The 18850-nt window shown below is 48.6% G+C and overlaps 1 protein-coding gene across 1 annotated transcript in view; it reads left to right on the forward strand.

Moving 5' to 3' along the window:
* MYO1E (myosin IE) overlaps positions 1-18850 on the forward strand; it is a 72754-nt gene that overhangs the window by 17068 nt on the left and 36836 nt on the right. Inside the window, exons 3-8 of the mRNA XM_015420170.1 lie at positions 2387-2476; positions 3935-4029; positions 14239-14326; positions 16154-16243; positions 17884-18015; positions 18336-18470. Of these exons, the coding sequence (XP_015275656.1) occupies positions 2387-2476; positions 3935-4029; positions 14239-14326; positions 16154-16243; positions 17884-18015; positions 18336-18470 (630 nt within the window). The remainder of the gene's footprint in view (positions 1-2386; positions 2477-3934; positions 4030-14238; positions 14327-16153; positions 16244-17883; positions 18016-18335; positions 18471-18850) is intronic.

An 18850-nucleotide genomic window follows, 5' to 3' on the forward strand; every position in this document is an offset into this window, starting at 1 on the left:
ACCACATATACCCCGACACACACACACACACACACACACACACACAGAGAGAGAGAGAGAGAGAGAGAGAGAGAGAGAGAGAGAGAGAGAGAACATGTGTGTTTGTGTGTATGTCTACACAAAAGAGCCAGTGTGGGGTAGGGGATTCAGGGGCGGACAAGGACCCTGGGCAACCTTGGGTTCGAATCCCCACTTCTCCCATGGAAGCCTGCTGGGTAACCTTGAACCTGTCACAAGCTCTTGGCCTGGCCTACCTCACAGGGCTGTTGTGGGAGAATGGAGGAGGGGTGAAGGAGGTTCTAAAAGCCACTTTGAATCGCGACAGGGGAAAAAAGTGGGATATAAATACATGCAAATAAAAAACATGGCTCTGTAACAGAGCTGTCCGTTGCAAAAATCTGGGCTCTGGCGACCGACTGATCCAGCTGTCCCCTCTCCCATTCATGGGGAAACATTAACAACGGGGCCCTTATGGGCAAAGGTTATCGAATCATTCCATAAAATGCAGACTCTGTTTATCAAGCAGCTGCTTCCATGGATTTACCACCGAGACGCCTTGGGCGGTGCCACACACAGCCGGGCATCTCGTCTAGAAGTGGTGGTCCGCATAGCCTGGAAGTTCTGCTAGCTCGCCCTTTTTAAAAAAAAACAACAGAAAAACTTTTAACTGGCATGACATCATTTTGCCGTTATTATCCCACAACAATGGCCTCTTGTGTACAGCACTGAGTCCTGATTGTGTGTCGGGTGAATAGGAAAAGCCGTTGATGCTGGTGTCGTTCACACAGCACCAGGAAGCCAAACACAGCGTGGCCTCGTTCTGTTTGGTGACCTTGCATGTTGGAATGTGTTTACTGCCCAGCACTGGTTGTGCCATAAAACTCTCCCGATTGCCGCTCTCTCATAAAGCTCTCTCCGGCCATAGAATGGTGGGTGTAGCTCTTTTAAAAACCAGCTGTTCTCTAGGGAGGCTTCGGTTAACTAGGGCAAGGTTTGCCCTTCCCAAAACTTCTGCTGCTGGTGTGATGCTAATCGGCACAACGTTGAATTGTTATCTCTGACCACAAGAGGAGAATTAGCAGAACTTGAGATGTTGGTAGCATACCAAAAAAAAGGGGGAAATTACTTTTGACATTAGAGCTTCCATGTTGGATCATACCAGTGGCCCACCTAATCCAGTTTCCATGTTAGATCATACTAGTGGTCCATCTAATCCAGTGACCTGATGTTTCATGCAGTGGTCACCCAGATGTTCTCGGAAGGCCAACAAGTGCATGGGTGTGTGTGTGTGTGGAGGCCAAAGCCTCCTCCTGTTGTTGATCCCCCAGCACTGGCATTCATAAGGTTCCTGCCACTGAACATGGAGGATCCACTTAATCATTATGGTTAAGAGAGTCCCAGTTTGTGAGGATTAGAATATCTCCAGTTTGCCTCAGTGCCTGCCTCCAGATGTTAGGGCAAACTGGAGCTTGTTCAAACTGAAGTGTAAGGTAAAAATAGGTCGGGGCAGGGAAACAACCGGGGTTGTGCCTTTCACACAATCTTGGTTTGTCGTGACACTTGAATTGAGCCCCTGTCTATGATGAAGGAGAGAGAGAAGAGATTGGATTTATATTCTGCCCTTCACTCAGAGTCTCCAAGCATCTTGCAATCTCCTTTCCCTTCCCCTCCCTACAACAGCCACCCTGTGAGCAGTGTTCCCTCTAAACTGAGTTAGTATGAACTAGCTTACAGTTTTTTAGCCTCTGGCTCATGCATTTTTGTCTTAGCTCAGGAAGGATGGCTCCAGAGCAAACTATTTTATGCAGTAGCCAAATCACTTGCTCACAACTTTAATGTCAGTAGCTCACAAAGTAGAATTTTTGCTCACAAGACTCCACAGTTTAGAGGGATCATTGCGTGAGGTAGGTGGGGCTGTGAGAGCTTTTCTTGAGAGAACAGCTCTGAGAGAACTGTGACTAACCCAAGGTCACCCAGCTGGCTTATATGGAAGAATGGAGAATCACACCCAGTTCACCAGATTAGAGTCTGCCACTCATCACCACTACACTAAACTGACTCTCAGTAGGGACCGATTTGTTTCCAGCCATCTTAATCTGCTACTTTAGGATGTGTCTACTTCCTTTATTTGCTTGGGTCTATTTCCTTTGGATTTCCTAGGAGTTATCTTCGATTGGTAGTTTTTTGTGGGGGGGGGGGTTTGCTGCATAGTGTAGCCGCATTCCTTTGATAATGCTATCATATTTTGTATCTTTGAATGTAGGCTGCTTTGGACAACTCTTGGAAAAAGGTGCTACAAATATTTTTCTGAGCTGTACACAAACTGAAGGGGGAGGGTACTGTAGCAGCCTGGGGGCGTCATGGACCTTAACGGTTTTGAGCGCAGACATACATCGGATCCGTGCTGATCTCTGTGAACCCTTTCAAGCAGATGCCCTACTTTGGAGAGAAAGAAGTGGAAATGTACCAAGGAGCTGTAAGCAGATTTTCCCCCTCCATGCTCTTTTATTTAGTTTCAGCTTTGTCCGTTGAGGTCCATCCCTCTCATCTATGCCAGTCTGAGATGAGTTACGATACCATAGCCGTTGCACATAAAGACTTTACTTGATATTTTCCAAGAGCAGAGCTGGCATTCACTGGTGGGGATAAGCTGAGGTTCCGTTCCTATCCATGTGCACCTTTGGTCATGAGAAAAGAGACAAGGAGGTAACCACCGGAGAGGCTGTTGCACGCAGCACTCAATGAAGTAAACAGGAGATGTCCCCATTAATTTCGGAGGCTCAGGGGAGCGTTCCAGTAGGGTGTACCCAGACAGTATTTAATAGGAGACTGTCCTCTGAGAAATGTCAGTTTACCTGGAACCAAAGTTTAGACTGGCAAAGAAACCCTGTCCTCCGATTAGAAAATATTAGAAAAGAGCCAGAGTCCAGTAGCACCTTAAAAAGTAACAAAATTTGCGGCAGGGTAGGAGCTTTCATGAGTCACTGCTCACTTCTTCAGACACCTGGGACAGTGATGCTCTGTCTTCTTGGTGTTCGGGGGGCAACAGTGGGCGGACTTCTGGAGTTCTGGCCCTGCTGGTGGACCTCCTGATGGCACCTGGGTTTTGGCCACTGTGTGACACAGATTGTTGGACTGGATGGGCCATTGGCTTGATCCAGCATGGCTTCTGTTATCAATCAATCAATTGACCTTTATTGGCATAACATACAGAACCTACGACTCAGTTTGCAAGGAATACTGAACGCCTTCTTGAAGCGTCATATGTTCACCTTACAGAAGTGAGCGGTGACTTCTGAATGCTCCCCCCTACCACAAATTTTGTGAGTCTTTAAGGTGCTACTGGACTCTTGCTCTTTTCCAGTGCTACAGACAGACTAACACGGCAACCCATCTTGATCTGCACTTGATCTATATCTACATCTTGATCTAAATTCTTCAGATACCTGAAGAAGTGAGCGGTGACTCCCGAAAGCTCCTCCCCTGCCACCAATTGTGTTAGTCTTGAAGGTGCTACAGGACTCTTGCTCTTTTCTGCTACTGCAGACAGACTAACACGGCAAGCCATGTTGTTCTAGCTGGCCTTAGATTGTCTTTTTTCCCAGTTTTTTGGGAAAGAAGCTGGTTTTTAACTTGTTTAAAGGAGAGGAGATCAGGAAAGTATTTGAATTGTGTGTTGCTGAATAGCGATGCAGGAGTTTTATCTCACTACGGAGGCTAATTGTCAGCCCCCTCTGTTCTAATCCAGCGGACTGAATTTGGCATGGTACCTCTGCATCCTTTGCAGCACCCCTCTCTCCTGAACTCTCCACTCCTGTTCTGCTGTGACAGAGGAAGGGACCTTGGACTTTCGAAAGCTCACGCCCTGAAACTCTTGTTAAGCCCCTAAGGTGCTCCTGGACTCTTAATGTCTTGTGTGTTTCCCTCCCTGCAGGCTCAATATGAAAATCCACCACATATCTATGCTCTAGCAGACAACATGTACCGGAACATGATCATTGATCGGGAGAACCAGTGTGTGATAATCAGGTCAGGTTCTCTCTTTCCCATTTCCCTCTCTCTCTGCAGTGCATTTATTGCCTGGGCAAGGACCCTGCCTGGAGGAAGTTGTGGCCAAGTGCAAAGTGATGCATATTGGGGCCAAAAATCCTATTGATGGGGTCCGAACTGGTAGAGACTGACCAAGAGTCGTAGTAGATAACTGATCTTGGAGTCGTAGTAGATAACTCAATGAAAAGGTCAAGACAGTGTGCAACTGAAATAAAAAAGGCCAACGCTATGCTGGGGTTTATTAGGAATGGAACTGAAAACAAAGCAGCCAGTACCATAATGCCCCTGTATAAATCGATGGTGTGACCTCATTTGGAGTACTGTGTACAGTTCTGGTCACCACACCTCAAAAAGGATATTGTAGCACTGGAAAAAGTGCAGAAAAGGGCAACTAGAATGATAAAAGGGTTGGAATGCTTTCCCTATGAAGACAGGTTAAAGGGCTTAGGGCTCTTTAGCTTGGAGAAACGACGGCTGAGGTGTACAAGATTATGCATGGGATAGAGCAGGTAGAGAAAGAAGTACTTTTCTCCCTTTCCCACAATACAAGAACTCGTGGGCACTCCATGAAATTGCTGAGTAGTTGGGTTAGAACGGATAAAAGGAAGTACACATGGAAAAGTACACATGGAAAAAAACACATGGAATTCACTGCCACAGGAGGTGGTGGCGACTACAAGCATGGACGGCTTCAAAAGGGAACTGGATAAACATATGGAGCAGAGGTCCATCAGGGGCTATCAGTCACAAGGCATAGATAGGAACTCTCAGGCTGGGGCAAGTGATGCCCTGTGTTCTTGGTGCTTGGGGGGTGGCAACAGTGGGAGGGCTTCTAGTGTCCTGGCCCCACTGCTGGACCTCCTGATGGCACCTGGAATTTTCGGCCACTGTGTGACCCAGAGTGTTGGACTAGACAGGCCATTGGCCTGATTCAACATTGGCTTCTCTTATGTTCTTAAGTTACACTCACTTCTGCCTCGCTGGCATTTGCATTACTCAAGCCCTGAATTTTAATTGCTCAAGGTCCAAAGAAAGGCCTGGTTCTGTCTGTAGTGGGTCTCCTTTGTCTGGGCTGTATCACTTCAGATGGCAGGTAGACACGTGAACACACATAAACCTGCCTTCTACTGAACCAGAGCACTGGTCCACCAAGGTCAGTCTCGTCTACTCAGACTGGCCACAGCTCTTCAGGGTCACAGGCAGAGGTCTTTCCCATCATCGATTGCTTAGTTCTTTTAACTGGTGATGCCGGGGATTGAACCTGGGACCTTCTACGTGCCAAGCAGAGGCTCTGCCACTGAGCCACGGCCCCTCCCTGTGCAGGCTCACAGATGGAATGCCCCTCCATACAAAGAATTCTCCATCAAGCTCATTGCTATGCCTGGATAAATAGTCTTCTCTTTTCTTCCTACCAAACGAAGCTCAGTGTAAGTCAGTGCAACGTGATGTACACTGGAGCAAAAATATCCTCTAAATCTTTGTTGGTGGGGTCTGATCTTGGAAGTTGAAATGGACGGCTTGGTGAAAACTTGGCAGTGGTGGAATGGCAAACTCCATGCTAGGAATTATTAGGGAAGGGATTGAAAAGAAAACGGCTGATACTGTAGTTCCCTTTGTTCAAAGCTATGGGGCCGCCTTAGTTGGAATACTGTGTGCAGTTCTGGTCACTGTATCTCAAAAAGGAGATGGCAGAGCTGGGGAAAGTATAGAGGAGGGCAACTAAGACGATTAAGGGGTTGGAGAATCTTTACTATGAGGAAAGGCTGAAGAGTCTGGGATTTATCAGCCTAGAAGATGAAGGGGGGACATGACAGAAGTTTATAAAATGATGCAGGGCATGGAGAAAGACAAAAGGAAGGACTTTTTTTTACTCAACTTAAATTGTGGGCATAACATCCACAACCATAGGTGGTGTTAGAGAGATTCATGGAGAGCAGGCCCACCAATGGCTACCAGCAGGTGCCTCCGCATTTAGAGGCGGTGAACCTCGGAATCCCAGCATTAGGAGGAGGCAGCATCGCTTTCTATATAAATCCCACCTGGGGGAAGTCCTCAGCTGAGCTGGATGGGGTGGTGCCAGATTTCCAGCAGGTGGTCCAGTGGCTGAAAAATGGAAGCAGAAGAAGAAGAAGAAGAGAAGAGATTGGATTTATACCCCATGGCCCTTCACTACCCAAAGGTGTCTCAGAGCGGCTTACAAACTCCTTTCCCTTCCCCTCCCCACAACAGACACCCTGTAAGGTAGGCGGGGCTGAGAGAGCTCTGACAGAAACGGCTCTTTTTCAAGGACAGCTCTGACAGAACAATGGCTTGCCCAAGGTCATCCAGCCAGGTGCAAGTGGAGGAGTGGGGAATAAAACCCGGTTCTCCCAGATTAGAGTCTGCACACTTAACCACGACACCAAACTGGCTCTCAGTAGGGCTCCCAGTCTCCAGCTGTTTGCTGGAGGTCTCCTGGAACTACCACTGGTCTCCAGGTAAAAGAGATCGGTTCCCCTGGAGAAAATGGCCCCTTTGGATGGTGGACTCTATGACCACCGCTGAGGTCCTTCCACTCCCCAAACCCCACTCTACCTAGGCCCCACCCTCCAAATCTCCAGGAATTTCCCAACCCAGAACTGGCAACCCTTGGGGTCATTGGCTGGAGTTGGATCTGTGCACAGTAGAACAGTTGCTACCTAAAGCGCATGAGTGTTTGCACACCTGGCGGCTGAACTTCTCTCCTAAGAGGCAGACGTGGGTGCCTGTATTTTTCAAGCAATTGCTTGCAAACAAATGACGTGAGCTTCTTTGCCAGAGATCACCTGGATTTTGGAGAGCTGCCAGCCAAGTCCTGTTGCCCTTCTCTCTTGAGCCGCAGGTGGCCGCTTCTCTGACCTTCCCCGAATCTCTTCTCCTGATCTCTGTTTGGGGTAAAGCCTTACCAGGGTTGTAAAAGGCAGTGTCTGGGCCTCTTCCCCTACTGTGCGTCTTGTTCTTGCTCTGCGTTTCCCGTGTGTCAGCATCCGGGCTTGTTTTCTTCCCAACAGATCATCATTGTGGCTTTTTGCCTTCTATTTCGGGTTTCTGAAGCTTAAAAATAAACACACGCTGCAGAGTTTACAGGAATTCTGCCTGCCTGTGGCGAGGGACCAAGCGGAGAAATAGTGACGCTAGAAATTCAGCTCTTTGTGTTGTGTTGTGTGTGTTGCTGCCCAGGAAATGTCTCTTTACTGTAATGTTGCGATGAACACATTCACCCTGGATGAGCTTTGTTTGCATTCACATCTTGAGGATAACTTTTTGTCGGAAGTTAAAATGTCCCACGGGATTGATGGTATGAAAATGGACCCTGATGCAGAGAGTGGTTTTGGGCGTATCGGGTTGCCAAAGGGCTCGCCCCACTTCCCTGGGGGTGGGGGGAGAAGTTTTTAGGAGGTGGTCGCTTATGGCCTGAGAAAGTGCTGGGGGAGTTGTTGCCGTCGTTGCCAGTGTGTCACTTGCAAATCTACAAGCACGAGAGTGGAAGCCGTTGTTCTCCTGAAGCCGGAAGCCTGACCACTGATCCTACTTCCTAAAGAGCTCCATCATGGGTCCCCTGTGCCTCCTCTAACTGGCCTCAATTGAACCCCAGTTTCCCCCCCCTGACTTTCTGTATCTGTCTATATCAGTATTGGCTCAAATTGGCCATCCCTTCCCCAGACTTTGGTGAATGTTGCAGTCCAATAGTTGCTCTAAGTACCAGGCTAACGAAGACAACGTGATAAATCATAGAATTATAAAGTTGGTTATCTAGCCCAACCCCCTACACAGTGCAGGAAATTCACAAATACTACCCCCTCCGCACCCCCAGTGACCCCTGCTCTATGCCTAGAAGGGGGGGGGGGAATCCCTCTAGAATCCCCGGGCAAAATTGCTTCCTGACCCCAAACTGGGGATCGGCATTTCCCTGGGCATGTCAGAAAGGGCCACAAGAACTATGCACTGAGCCAACCCTTCCTGCCCTCCCTTCTCGTGATCTGCCCAAGTTCACAGGATTAGCATTGCTGTCAGATGGGGCCATCTAGCCTCTGTCTGAAAACCTCCAAAGGAGGAGAGCCCACCGCCTCCCGAGGAAGCCTGTCCCACTGAGGGAACCAACTGCCAAGAAGTCCTCTCCAAAGAATTTAAACCTCCCAACTCATAGTGCCATGGGAGCCTTTCTCTGTGAGCAGATCTAATCAACCTGTGATATGGCACTTCGTTTTAAGGAGGGGAGCCGGAGCTCAGTGACAGAGCGTCTGCATGACACACAGGTCCCAGGTCCAGTCCCTGGCATACCAAGTTGGCAGGATCAGGTAACAGGTGCTATGTGAGCCATCTCCACCTGAGAAACCCTGGAGAGTGGCTGCCAGTCTGAGTAGACAATATTGACCTTGGTAGACCGATGGTTTCGTTCAGGATAAAGTGGCCTCTTGTGTTTTAAGGCAGACTTTTGAAAAACTTACCAAAAGATTAAGCGTGCATTAAATTTTTAAAAATTAATTTCAAGGAAATTCTTTCTGATGGGCAAGTGCAATAACAGCTACAGGTGGGGCTTTGCTCTCTAGACCAAAAGGAAGATGCAGATAAGGGTGTGTGATAAACTGTGTTTCAGCATTAAATTAACTATGCAGAGAGGGGTGTGTGATAAACTGTGTTTCAGCATTAAATTGGCTGGAGGCTGTTCACTTGGAAGGAAAGGTAGGCATCCGGTGTGCAGAGAGCTTGTCTCCTTCGCCCATTCACTCTTCTGAGATGAAAGTCCACACGCACACATGGCTGTTTACTCTAGTGAGACTGGCACGGGGAATCCTGTGGATGCTTCATCCCAGTGCTTGGCTGCGTGGCAATGGGGCTTGACAGATCGTGCGTCCGCTGCCAAAAGGCTACTTGTGTGGGCATCGAATGCTCTCTTGACTTCCCATTTAATTTTATTAATCATCCTGATGCACGGGGTTTGTGATTTATCGTCTGGCTCTGCTGAGTCGACGGGATTTGCCAAATGCTGACTCAGTTGCTCAGGCTTAACCGTTTGAGGACCGGATGGTTCTGTCCTGGGCGGTCGTCTTTGTTTCCTCCACATTGCGATGTCTTTTGGGGTTGGTTGCTCCATGTTGGCATCCTTGCCACGCTCGGTGGGACCTTTTCAGGCTGCATTTGGAGAGAGACATGGCTGGAACAGGGAGATGTGTTTTTTTCCTCCCCCTTCTGTCAGAGGGCAATTGTGGGCAGTTTTTACCAAAAGCTTTCCAGTTCTGCCACTGGACTAATGATGCAAAGTTCCATCTACTAATAGTTGTACAGATTGCTTTGGCTTTCAGAAGCCAGGTTTAAAATCCTGAAACTTCTCACGTGCATGAGTTGATTTGGTGTATTCCCATAACAGTCATGTGATGCCGGTCTCATTCAAAACTCCACCTTTTCTGTGAAGCCTTTGACACAAAGCTTCCATCCCTTACTGAAACTAAGCCAAAGCGTGTGCAGTTGGGATGAACACACATCCTTCCCTTTCTCCCTCCCCTCCCTTGTCTCAAGTTTTAGGTTGTAAGTTCCTTGGGGCAGGGATCAGTCTTCTGCCCTGCAAAGTGCCTTTGCTTGGATGGCACGGCAGCATGTAAAGGATGCTGAATGCTATCTCAATGAGCATTTGTGTGGCTTATTTTAGTAATCCTCCCAACAGCCCTGCAAGGTAGGCCTCATATTACAGATGGGAAGCAAAGAGAACCAGTGAATGAGTTTCGGATGGGGTGAGATTTGGAGCTTTAGCTCAGAGGTGCTTTCCAGGTGGGCTGTTCAACATGTGGGAGGGAGCTTTAGAATGGCACAGTCTATATGAGAGTTAGGGTTGCCACCTCCGGGTTGGGAAATAGGTGGGAGTTTTGGAGGGTGGAGACTGGGGAGGATGAGGTTTGGGGAGGGGAGGGACTTCCCATGGAGTCCACTTTCCAAAGCATCCGTTTTCTCCAGGTGAACTGATCTCTGTTCCCTGGAGATCAGTTGTCATCCCAGGAGAACTCCAGCCACCACCTGGAGGTGTGGCAACCCTGATGAGCACAGAAAGGCAACAGAAACAGCCTTCTTTCCATCTATCTCTCTGGGAACTGAGAACCACTTGAGGCGACTTTGCCAAGCCCCTAGGTGCAAGGAGGACTTGGAGACTAATAGTAGAGCTAACGCGGCGTAGTGGGTAAGATTGTGGGCTAGGATCTGGGAGGACCAGGTTCAAATCCCCACTTTGCCACGGCAGGTTACTGGGTGACCTTGATCCCATCACACTCTCTCAGCCTAACCGACCTCACAGGGTTGTTGTGAATGCAAAATGGAGAATGAGATAAGCCACCTTGGGTCCCCCTTGAAGAGAAAGGTGTAAATAAATTCAAAACTGCTTTAAGAGTTTGTCCTGCAGTACAGGTTGTGTAACTGAAGCTAGTTAACAGAGGGGTTTTTAAAGCCGCCGGAACAGTAGCTTGGTCAAAGAGGCCTTAAAACATTTTGCGTTTGGTTCCGCCTGACACTTGTTTGGAGAGCCAGTTTGGTGTCGTGGTTAAGTGCGCGGACTCTAATCTGGGAGAACCGGGTTTGATTCCCCCACTCCTCCACTTGCAGCTGCTGGATGCCCTTGGCCAAGCCATAGTTCTCTCAGAGCTGTTCTTGAAAAAGAGCAGTTTCAGTCAGAGTTCTCTCAGCCCCGCCTACCTCACAGGGTGTCTGTTGTGGGGAGGGGAAGGGGAAGGAGTTTGTAAGCCGCTCTGAGCCTCCGAGTGAAGGGCATGGTATAAATCCAATTTCTTTTTCTTCTCTTGGGTGCAGGATTTTGTAAAGGTAGAGGAAAGCAATGTTAGGAGAATGTCCTGATAATTAGAATCTGTTTGGCTGTCCCTGGAGTGGGCGTTGTAATTGGAGAGCGCCAGTGGAAATGACCGGTGAGGCGCTTCCTGTGTGGGTAGCAGTATATGCATCCTATGTAATGAAGACTCACACAGCTTTATTCTGGCGTGTGCTTTTGTGGACAAGAGCAGTGTTTCCCAACCTGCGGGTCGGGCCCCAAAAGTAGGTTGCAAAGCCTTTGAAAGTGGGTTGTAGGCCAGCCCTCCCTAATGGCTGCCCCTGCAGTTGACTTACACCGCTATCCTTCTGGAGTTGTTATCCAATATATTTTATTTTCCTTTATTTATACCCTGCCTTTCTTGCCAGTGGGGACCCACAGTGGTTTACATCCACTCCTCCGTTTTATCCTCTCAACAACAACAACCCTGTGAGGTAGGTTAAGCCAAGAGTGTCTGGCTGACCCAAGGTCACGCACTGAGATTCCATGGCATGACTGGGGATTTGAACCTGGGCCTCCCGGATAATCTGACCCTCTAACCACGACACCACACACTCTGGCTGTAGTCACACGCACTAAATAATCCACCTTCAATCCAATTCCCAACCGGATCTTGCCAGTTCACAGAGTAAAATCCAGTTGGAAAGTGCAATGAAAGTGGTTCAGGGTTCTTTTCAGGCCCCCACCCCCGATAAATATTTTTAAAGAAATGTTGTCTCCTTTGGCTCCCAAACAAGCATTCTTGTTGAAACCTGGGGGCCGTTGAGTTCTACAAACGTCTCTTCCCCCTCACACCTCCGGTAGCCTCCACCTGCTCCGTTTTTGTTATATAGAAAGCGCAATACACAATGCCGGTATTTATATCTGTGCATGGGAACGTTTTATTACGGTTAAAAATAGAACTTGCTGAAACGGAGAGGGAACATGTAGCATTCTCTCTCTTTACTTCAGTGGCATTAAGTCATTATGCGTCTTCTAAATTTACGATGCATACATTTTTGGTAGACTGCTTCTTACGGGGGATCCCTCCCTACGGAGGGACAAAGTTAGGAGAAAGTGCAATTTGCTTCCGACTTATAGGAAAAGCAATAGACAATGGAGAGACTGGCGGCAAACCGCTTTACAAGAAAGCTTCTGCTGGGATGACCACCGTTCCCCAGAGAGAGGAGGGCAGTGCCCTTCAAGCAGAGCCCCCCCCCCACAGGAGAAGCTGAGCTGGCAGAGCTGCCACCTCTGGGTTGGGAAATTCCTGGAGATTTGGGGATAGAGCCTGGGGAGGGAAGGGAAGAAGAGTTGGATTTATACCCCGCTGTTCACTCGGAGTCTCAGAGTGGCTTACATTCTTCCCTTCTCCTCCCCACAACAGACACCCTGTGTGGTAGGTGGGGCTGAGAGAGCTCTGAGAGAACCGCTTTTGCGAGAACAGCTCTGAGAGAACTGTGACTGACCCAAGGTCACCCAGCTGGCTGCATGTGGAAGAGGAGTGGGGAATCAAATCCAGTTCTCCAAATTAGAGTCTGCTGCTCTTAACCATGACCCCAAACTGGCTCTCGGAGCCCAGGGATGTGATACGTTAGAGTTCACCCTCCAAAGCAGCCATTCTCTCCAGGGGAAGTGATTTATGGCAACTGGGAATCAGTTGCAATTCTGGGAGACACCCAGGTCCCACCTGGGGATTGGCAGCCATTGCAAGTCAGCAAGGACAGTCCTCGGATCCAGTTACTGCTGGTCATAAATACTGTAATGTCTGACCCTTGCTGTTTGGTTTCTGACTCTCCTCTTGAGCAAGTTAGCTGGAATGCTGATCAATAAACTGGGATTAAAAACTGCAGATCTAAAGGAACGCAGAGTGGCTTTGTAAGAGCCGCACAGTAACAGACTTTACTTGGCTTCAAGTGGAAATCTACGTTCTCCAGAAATATAAAAGGGAGAAATATATGAAAACTTTCACTCCTCTGGCACTCCACAACAGCAAACCTGCCCATTGTGACTGGGCTTGCCAACCTCCAGGGGGAGCCTGGAGATCTCCCAGCATTAGAACTGCTCTCCAGACAACGGGGATTAGCTCCCCTGGAGAAAATAGTAGAAGCCAAAAATGAGAGCTCACGGGAGGAAGTGGAAATCCACACAATTCGTTTCACAATATTTGCTTTAGATGAGCGTGTAGCAATCCCATTGTGAAGACCTTGGGTTCTGTTATTAGAGAGTCAACATGGAATGTTTCCTTCAGGAGTTGATAAGTAGAAAGTGATAAAAATTGTGATTGCTACACGGTCAGATAAAGCAATTATTGTGAAACGAATTGTTTGCATTGCCCAGCATTTGTTAGTGTGTGAGCGATAATAGAAGAGAACAAGAAGGGGGCACTGCACGGCGAGGTCGGGGCTCAACCGGGCAGCCCCGTAGCAGCGGCAGCGGCGGGGGGGGGGAGACACTGCTCGGCGAGGTCAGGGCTGAACTGGGGAGGCCGGTGGCGGCGGCTGTCGGGAACGCGCATCCTCCTCCTCCCCCCTCCCTGTCGGCGGAGGGAGACCCCAGCGGGCGAGCGCGGCGCGGCCCTCCCCCTCCCTCCACCAGCACCGCCCCCTCCGCCTCGGCCTAGTCAGGGGCAGCGGCGGCTCTTCCTCCGGGAATGGATTGCGCGTTCGCCGCCTCAGCCCCCCCACCTTTCCCACCTGCCGGGCGTATCAGGACGCTGCGGCCCGGGCGGGGGAGGCGACGCGACAGAGGAGAGGAAGCCGGCGAAGAGGTGCGAGGCCCCTCCTGCTGGCCGCAAACTCCAACCCCCGTCCCAAGAGCGTTCGGCGCGCATGCGCAGGGGATGCTCTTTTTTATTTTGGCAAATTTAAGGATCCTCAGGAAATTTTTTAAACTTTTAAGATTTTTGTGCACCCCTGAGTGCACAAACCTCCCCCTGCCCCCCAGGTGGCCCCGGAGCGCGGATTTAGCAATCCGCACTCACGGGGCCACTTGACTATTAGATATATAGATTTTCTACAGAATTACTACAGTAAATGATTTTGCAATGTATCTTTATTGACTCTTTGTTATTTTTTGTCACGGATATTGTTTTTGGATTTCCCCTGGAGAAAATGGCTGCTTTGGAAGGTGGGCTCTATGGCATTACATCCCTGTGGAGCTTCCTCTGTTCCCCAAGCCCTGTTGTTCCCAGGCTCCACCCCCAAATCTCCAGGAATTCCCCAGCTTAGAGTTGAGAACCCTAACTGCAACTCAGCAGGGAGTCAGATCCTTTTTTGAGGTGGCACCTTCTGGAGCTTTGCAGAAAAAAGACCAGTACAGTGAGGTTGATCAATTGGATCGTCCTTGAAACTTCTTCAAATGTGTTTTTTTTTACTTCATAGTGGGGAAAGCGGTGCTGGGAAGACTGTGGCTGCCAAATACATTATGAGTTACATCTCCAAAATATCAGGAGGAGGCCCCAAAGTGCAGGTGAGCTGAGGCTGGGAAGTGGATGGTCATGGAGGAGAGTATCGGGACAAAGATTATCATCTGTGCACCAAATGCAAGATTTGTGGCTGTTTGTCCTACTGACTCTTCCCAGACGATGCTCTCTTTTGTGTCACTGGTTCAGATGCTTAGAGGATAACTGGAGCCTGAAGTGGGTTATTAAAAGGCAGAGCCCCTGGTTAATTTGGGGCATCATCACTTCCTTGTTCATTGACAGGGATGAAGATCACCTTTCTCATCTTGGGTGTGCAGAGACCAGAAGTTCCTTCTACCGGGCGACTGCTTTTAGTTACCCCGCTGCTCCCTATAATTTATTTGGTTTACGGAACTCCCGTCAATTATATCCCTCGTGCCTGTGCCATGGTCGGCAGTGATAACAGTCTACTGGTCTTCCTGTGTATCGGTAGCCAGAGGAGTAACAAAGAAACGGAAGTGTGTCCTTTTTAAATTTCTGGAATGGCTTTACTCATGTGCTTTAAAAAAAACCACAACTGTTCCAGTTATTTTGAGCAAATTCTACCCATTTCTGCAAAAGCCACGCCCACAGAGAAATAAGTGGTGAAACTGATATGGGTGCCCGTGATTGCTGCGGTAGTGTGTGTGTGCGTGTGCATTTGTGAGCAAGTGATTCCTCCTTCAGCTTCAATAAGAGCCCTATCTAACCATTCAAAGCTCCAAATGTTTGAAGGGCTGACCTACACATTATATGAGAATTCTGTGATTTGTTTGATGTCTGTCCCCCACCCAAGATGCAACAGAATAATCAAAACAGTAGGGCAGACAAGCTTTCATTTTTTCCTTTGAAACTTGAACACACATGAATCAGTCCACCAAGGTCAGGATTGTCTACTCAGAGTGGCAGTGGCTCTCCAGGGTCTGAAGCAAAGGTCTTTCCCATCATCTCCTGCCTGGTCCTTTTTAGCTGGAGATGCCGGGGATTGAACCTGGGACCTTTGGCATGCCAAGCAAAGGCTCTACCACTGAGGCATGGCCCCTCTTTACAGCTCTCCAGGGTCTCAGGTCTTTCACTTCACCTACTGCCTGGTCCTTTTTAACTGGAGATGTCAGGGATTGAACCTGGGACCTCCTGCATGTCAAGCAGATGCTCTGCCACTGAGCCACAGCCCATCCCCTGTAATACATGAACATATAAAGCTGCCTTTTACTGAATCAGACCCTTGGTCCATCAAGGTCAGTATTGTTTGCTCACACTGGCTCCCCCAGGAAGGCTTTTACACATCACCTCCTACTTGATCCTTTCAACTAAAAATGCCAGGGATTGAACCTGGGACCTTCTGTGTGCCAAGCAGATGCTTTACCACTGAGGCATAGCCTCTCCCCTTCCCAGATATATTCTCTGGGCCACTGGTTCCTTTTTAAGATCAGCAACCTTGCTGGAACAAATGGAAAGGTCCAGCTAGCCAAGAATATCCATTTATCCGTGAACCTTTGGACAGGCTTCTTACAGATAGTCTTCCTACACATGCATTTACTGTGTACCAATTACAGCCCCCAGAGACAGGGCCTTCTCAGTGGTGGTCCTGACCAGTGGAATTCTGCCTCTGCCTCGTGGCTTAGGCATTCAGTGAAAATGTGTGCCCCGTCCCCCCCATTTTGCTGCCTGTTTTAACTATCTCTGCTGCCGCCGCCGCTGCATAGCTGAGTCTGTTGTAATTGTGTCTAGTGATTTTCTTGACTGCCTGTGTTTGGGGTATTTTTATTAAATTTTTGTAAACTGCCTCCAGGACTAAATTATCAGGCAGCATGGGCATATTTCAAAATTAATCTTTGTTTTAACATTTCTTCCAGCACGTCAAGGACATTATTCTGCAGTCTAACCCACTTTTGGAGGCCTTTGGGAATGCCAAGACGGTTCGGAACAACAACTCCAGCCGATTTGTAAGTCCTTCTTTTTCAGCGACTCGCGTCACCAACACAAATGTTGGAGGAGGGACAGAATAAGATGCTTCCTCCTTATGTGGGCTAAATATGCTGACTGGCAATCCTGAACTGCTGGCAATCCTGAATTGAAGGATAGCAGCAACCACATATTGAGTCTGTACAGGAAGGACATACAGTGTGTGTGTGTGTGTGTGTGTGTGTGTGTGTGTGTGTGTGTGTTAGTTAAGGATAATTGCGGGGGCAGTGCTGAAGAACCTCATGCATTCTAGCAAAAGGCTGAGGAACATACAAGTGACCAGGGGTCGTTTCGTAGAAAAAGAGCTAGGGGAACTCATTAGCATATGCCACACCCCCTGACATCAGGGGCCCGGCGGTGGACCTGCAAGGCCAGCGGGAGTGCGAGGAAGCCCCGCCAAGGCCCTCCCTGGCCCCAGGCAGGCAGGGGTGGGGAGAGGCAGGGAGGAAGCAACTTACCCTCCCTCTTCTCCTGCCTCCTCCTGGCTGAATAAGGGCTGGAAGCGGGGGGGCTGGAAGCAGGGGGCAGGGCTTCGTCATGTGCCCCGCCCCCTGCACCTCACTCGGGGGAACTGCGTTCCCCCGCGTTCCCCCCCAAAATGACCTCTGCAAGTGACTGACACTTTGTTCTGTGTGTGTGTGTGTGTGTGTGTTTGTGTGTGTGAAGTGCCTTCAAGTCACTCACGATTTATGGCAACTCTGTGAATTCATGACCTCCCAAACCTCCTCTCATTCACAGCCTTGCTCAGACCTTGCCAACTGAGGGCCATAGCTTCCTTGATTGAGTTCATCCATCTCCTGGCATAATTGTCTTTTCCTGTGACTTCTGTCTTCTCATAATGTGACCAGAGTACGATAGCCTCAGTTCAGTCATTTTAGCTTCTGGGGATTTGATTTGATTTAGAACCCCCTTGTTTGTCTTTTTTGACAGTCCATGGTATCCATAAAACTCCTCCAACGCCACATTTCAAATGAATCCACTTTCTCCCTGTTGTTCCTTCATTGTCCAACTTTCACACCCATCCATAGTAATGGGGAATACTTTGGCATGCATTAACTTGATCTTGGTTGCCGGTGACACATCATTACACTTAAGGATCTTTTCTAGTTCCTTGTTTTGGGACAGGGAGCCATTCAGCTGAGGATGTGACATTCTTATCTATAGTAGTTTGGATATTCCTTTTAGTTTCTGTCCTATTATCACAAAAATTGGGACAGGATGCAATGCTCCCTCTAAGCTGTGGAGTCTTGTGAGCAAAATTTCTACTTTGTGAGCTACTGGCATTAAAGTTGTGAGCGAGCGATTTGGCTAGTTTGTTCTGGAGCCATCCTTCCTGAGCCGGAGGCTAAAAAACTGTGAGCTAGCTCACACTAACTCAGTTCAGAGGGAACACTGGACAGGAGTAGAAATAAACACACGCAATACCTATGTCCTTTTGCCTCTGATAAAAAAGGGAATTCATCTCTAGCCCTAGATTACGGTATGGACATTATGCGAAAGATGTTGTTCTTTGACAATCCAGCTGGAATCTTGTGGCCCAAAGGACAGCCGATGAGGATTTGCATTGGAGTTAATATTTACTTAATCCACTGACAACAGTTCACATCCCTATTTGTTTCAGGGTAAATACTTTGAAATCCAGTTTAGCCCAGGAGGGGAACCAGATGGGGGGAAGATTTCTAACTTCCTGCTGGAGAAGTCACGGGTAGTCATGAGAAATCCCGGAGAGCGCAGCTTCCACATTTTTTATCAGGTCAGTTCTTTGTTTATTTTTATTTGCTTTTTTTTTTTAAAAAGCTGCCAGTCTATAGCACTGTTGTTTTGTAAGGTCAGAGTTTCTCAGGGAAATGATGGGCACGATCTACCAGGAAGTCTTCCTGCATCAGCACCCTTGCGATGAATGGTTTGATGCTGCTCCCATTCCATTTTAGTGAACATTGGCCAGGAGTGGATCGCGGCCAAGTTGGGACCGGAACCATGGGCTGGGTCTCCTTTCCCCTTGGCCACGTGCTGCGCCACCCGTGACTGATCAGAGCCGACTTACAATTACATTTCTGCTTTTTCTTTCTGCAGCTGATTGAAGGTGCCTCTGGGGAGCAGAAGACCAGTCTGGGTATCACGAGCATGGACTATTACCACTACTTGAGTCTCTCTGGATCCTACAAAGTGGAAGATATTAACGACAGATCTGACTTCCAGGAAACACTGGTAATTTATTCCCCCTCCAAAATAATTTCCAGTTGAAATGCAGAATACGGTTTCAGTCCGCCCTCTCTTTCCTCCATGAAGCTCAGGGGCAGCATCCTAGTTCAGCTCCATTTCCACAGCATGTGAGAATGAAAGAGGCGTTCACTATGATGTACAGATTCCTGAAAACCTCCGTTGCACGCGGTCCAAACTCTTTCCTCGTGGCCCACTGAGGATTCATTCCATCCACAAATAGCAAAGATTTCTAGGGCTTAAGAAGACCCTCCAGATCACTGGTTCTTGTGCAAAACTAGAATGCTGGCTGGCTGGAACACGTCCAGATCTCTTTTGTGGCCTTGCTTTGATCGATCATGGCATGGGCAAGCAGTCTGTTAGGGGTG

This window comes from Gekko japonicus, unplaced genomic scaffold (genome assembly GCF_001447785.1).
Source record: "Gekko japonicus isolate JY-2015 unplaced genomic scaffold, Gekko_japonicus_V1.1 scaffold369, whole genome shotgun sequence".
Lineage (NCBI taxonomy): Eukaryota > Metazoa > Chordata > Lepidosauria > Squamata > Gekkonidae > Gekko > Gekko japonicus.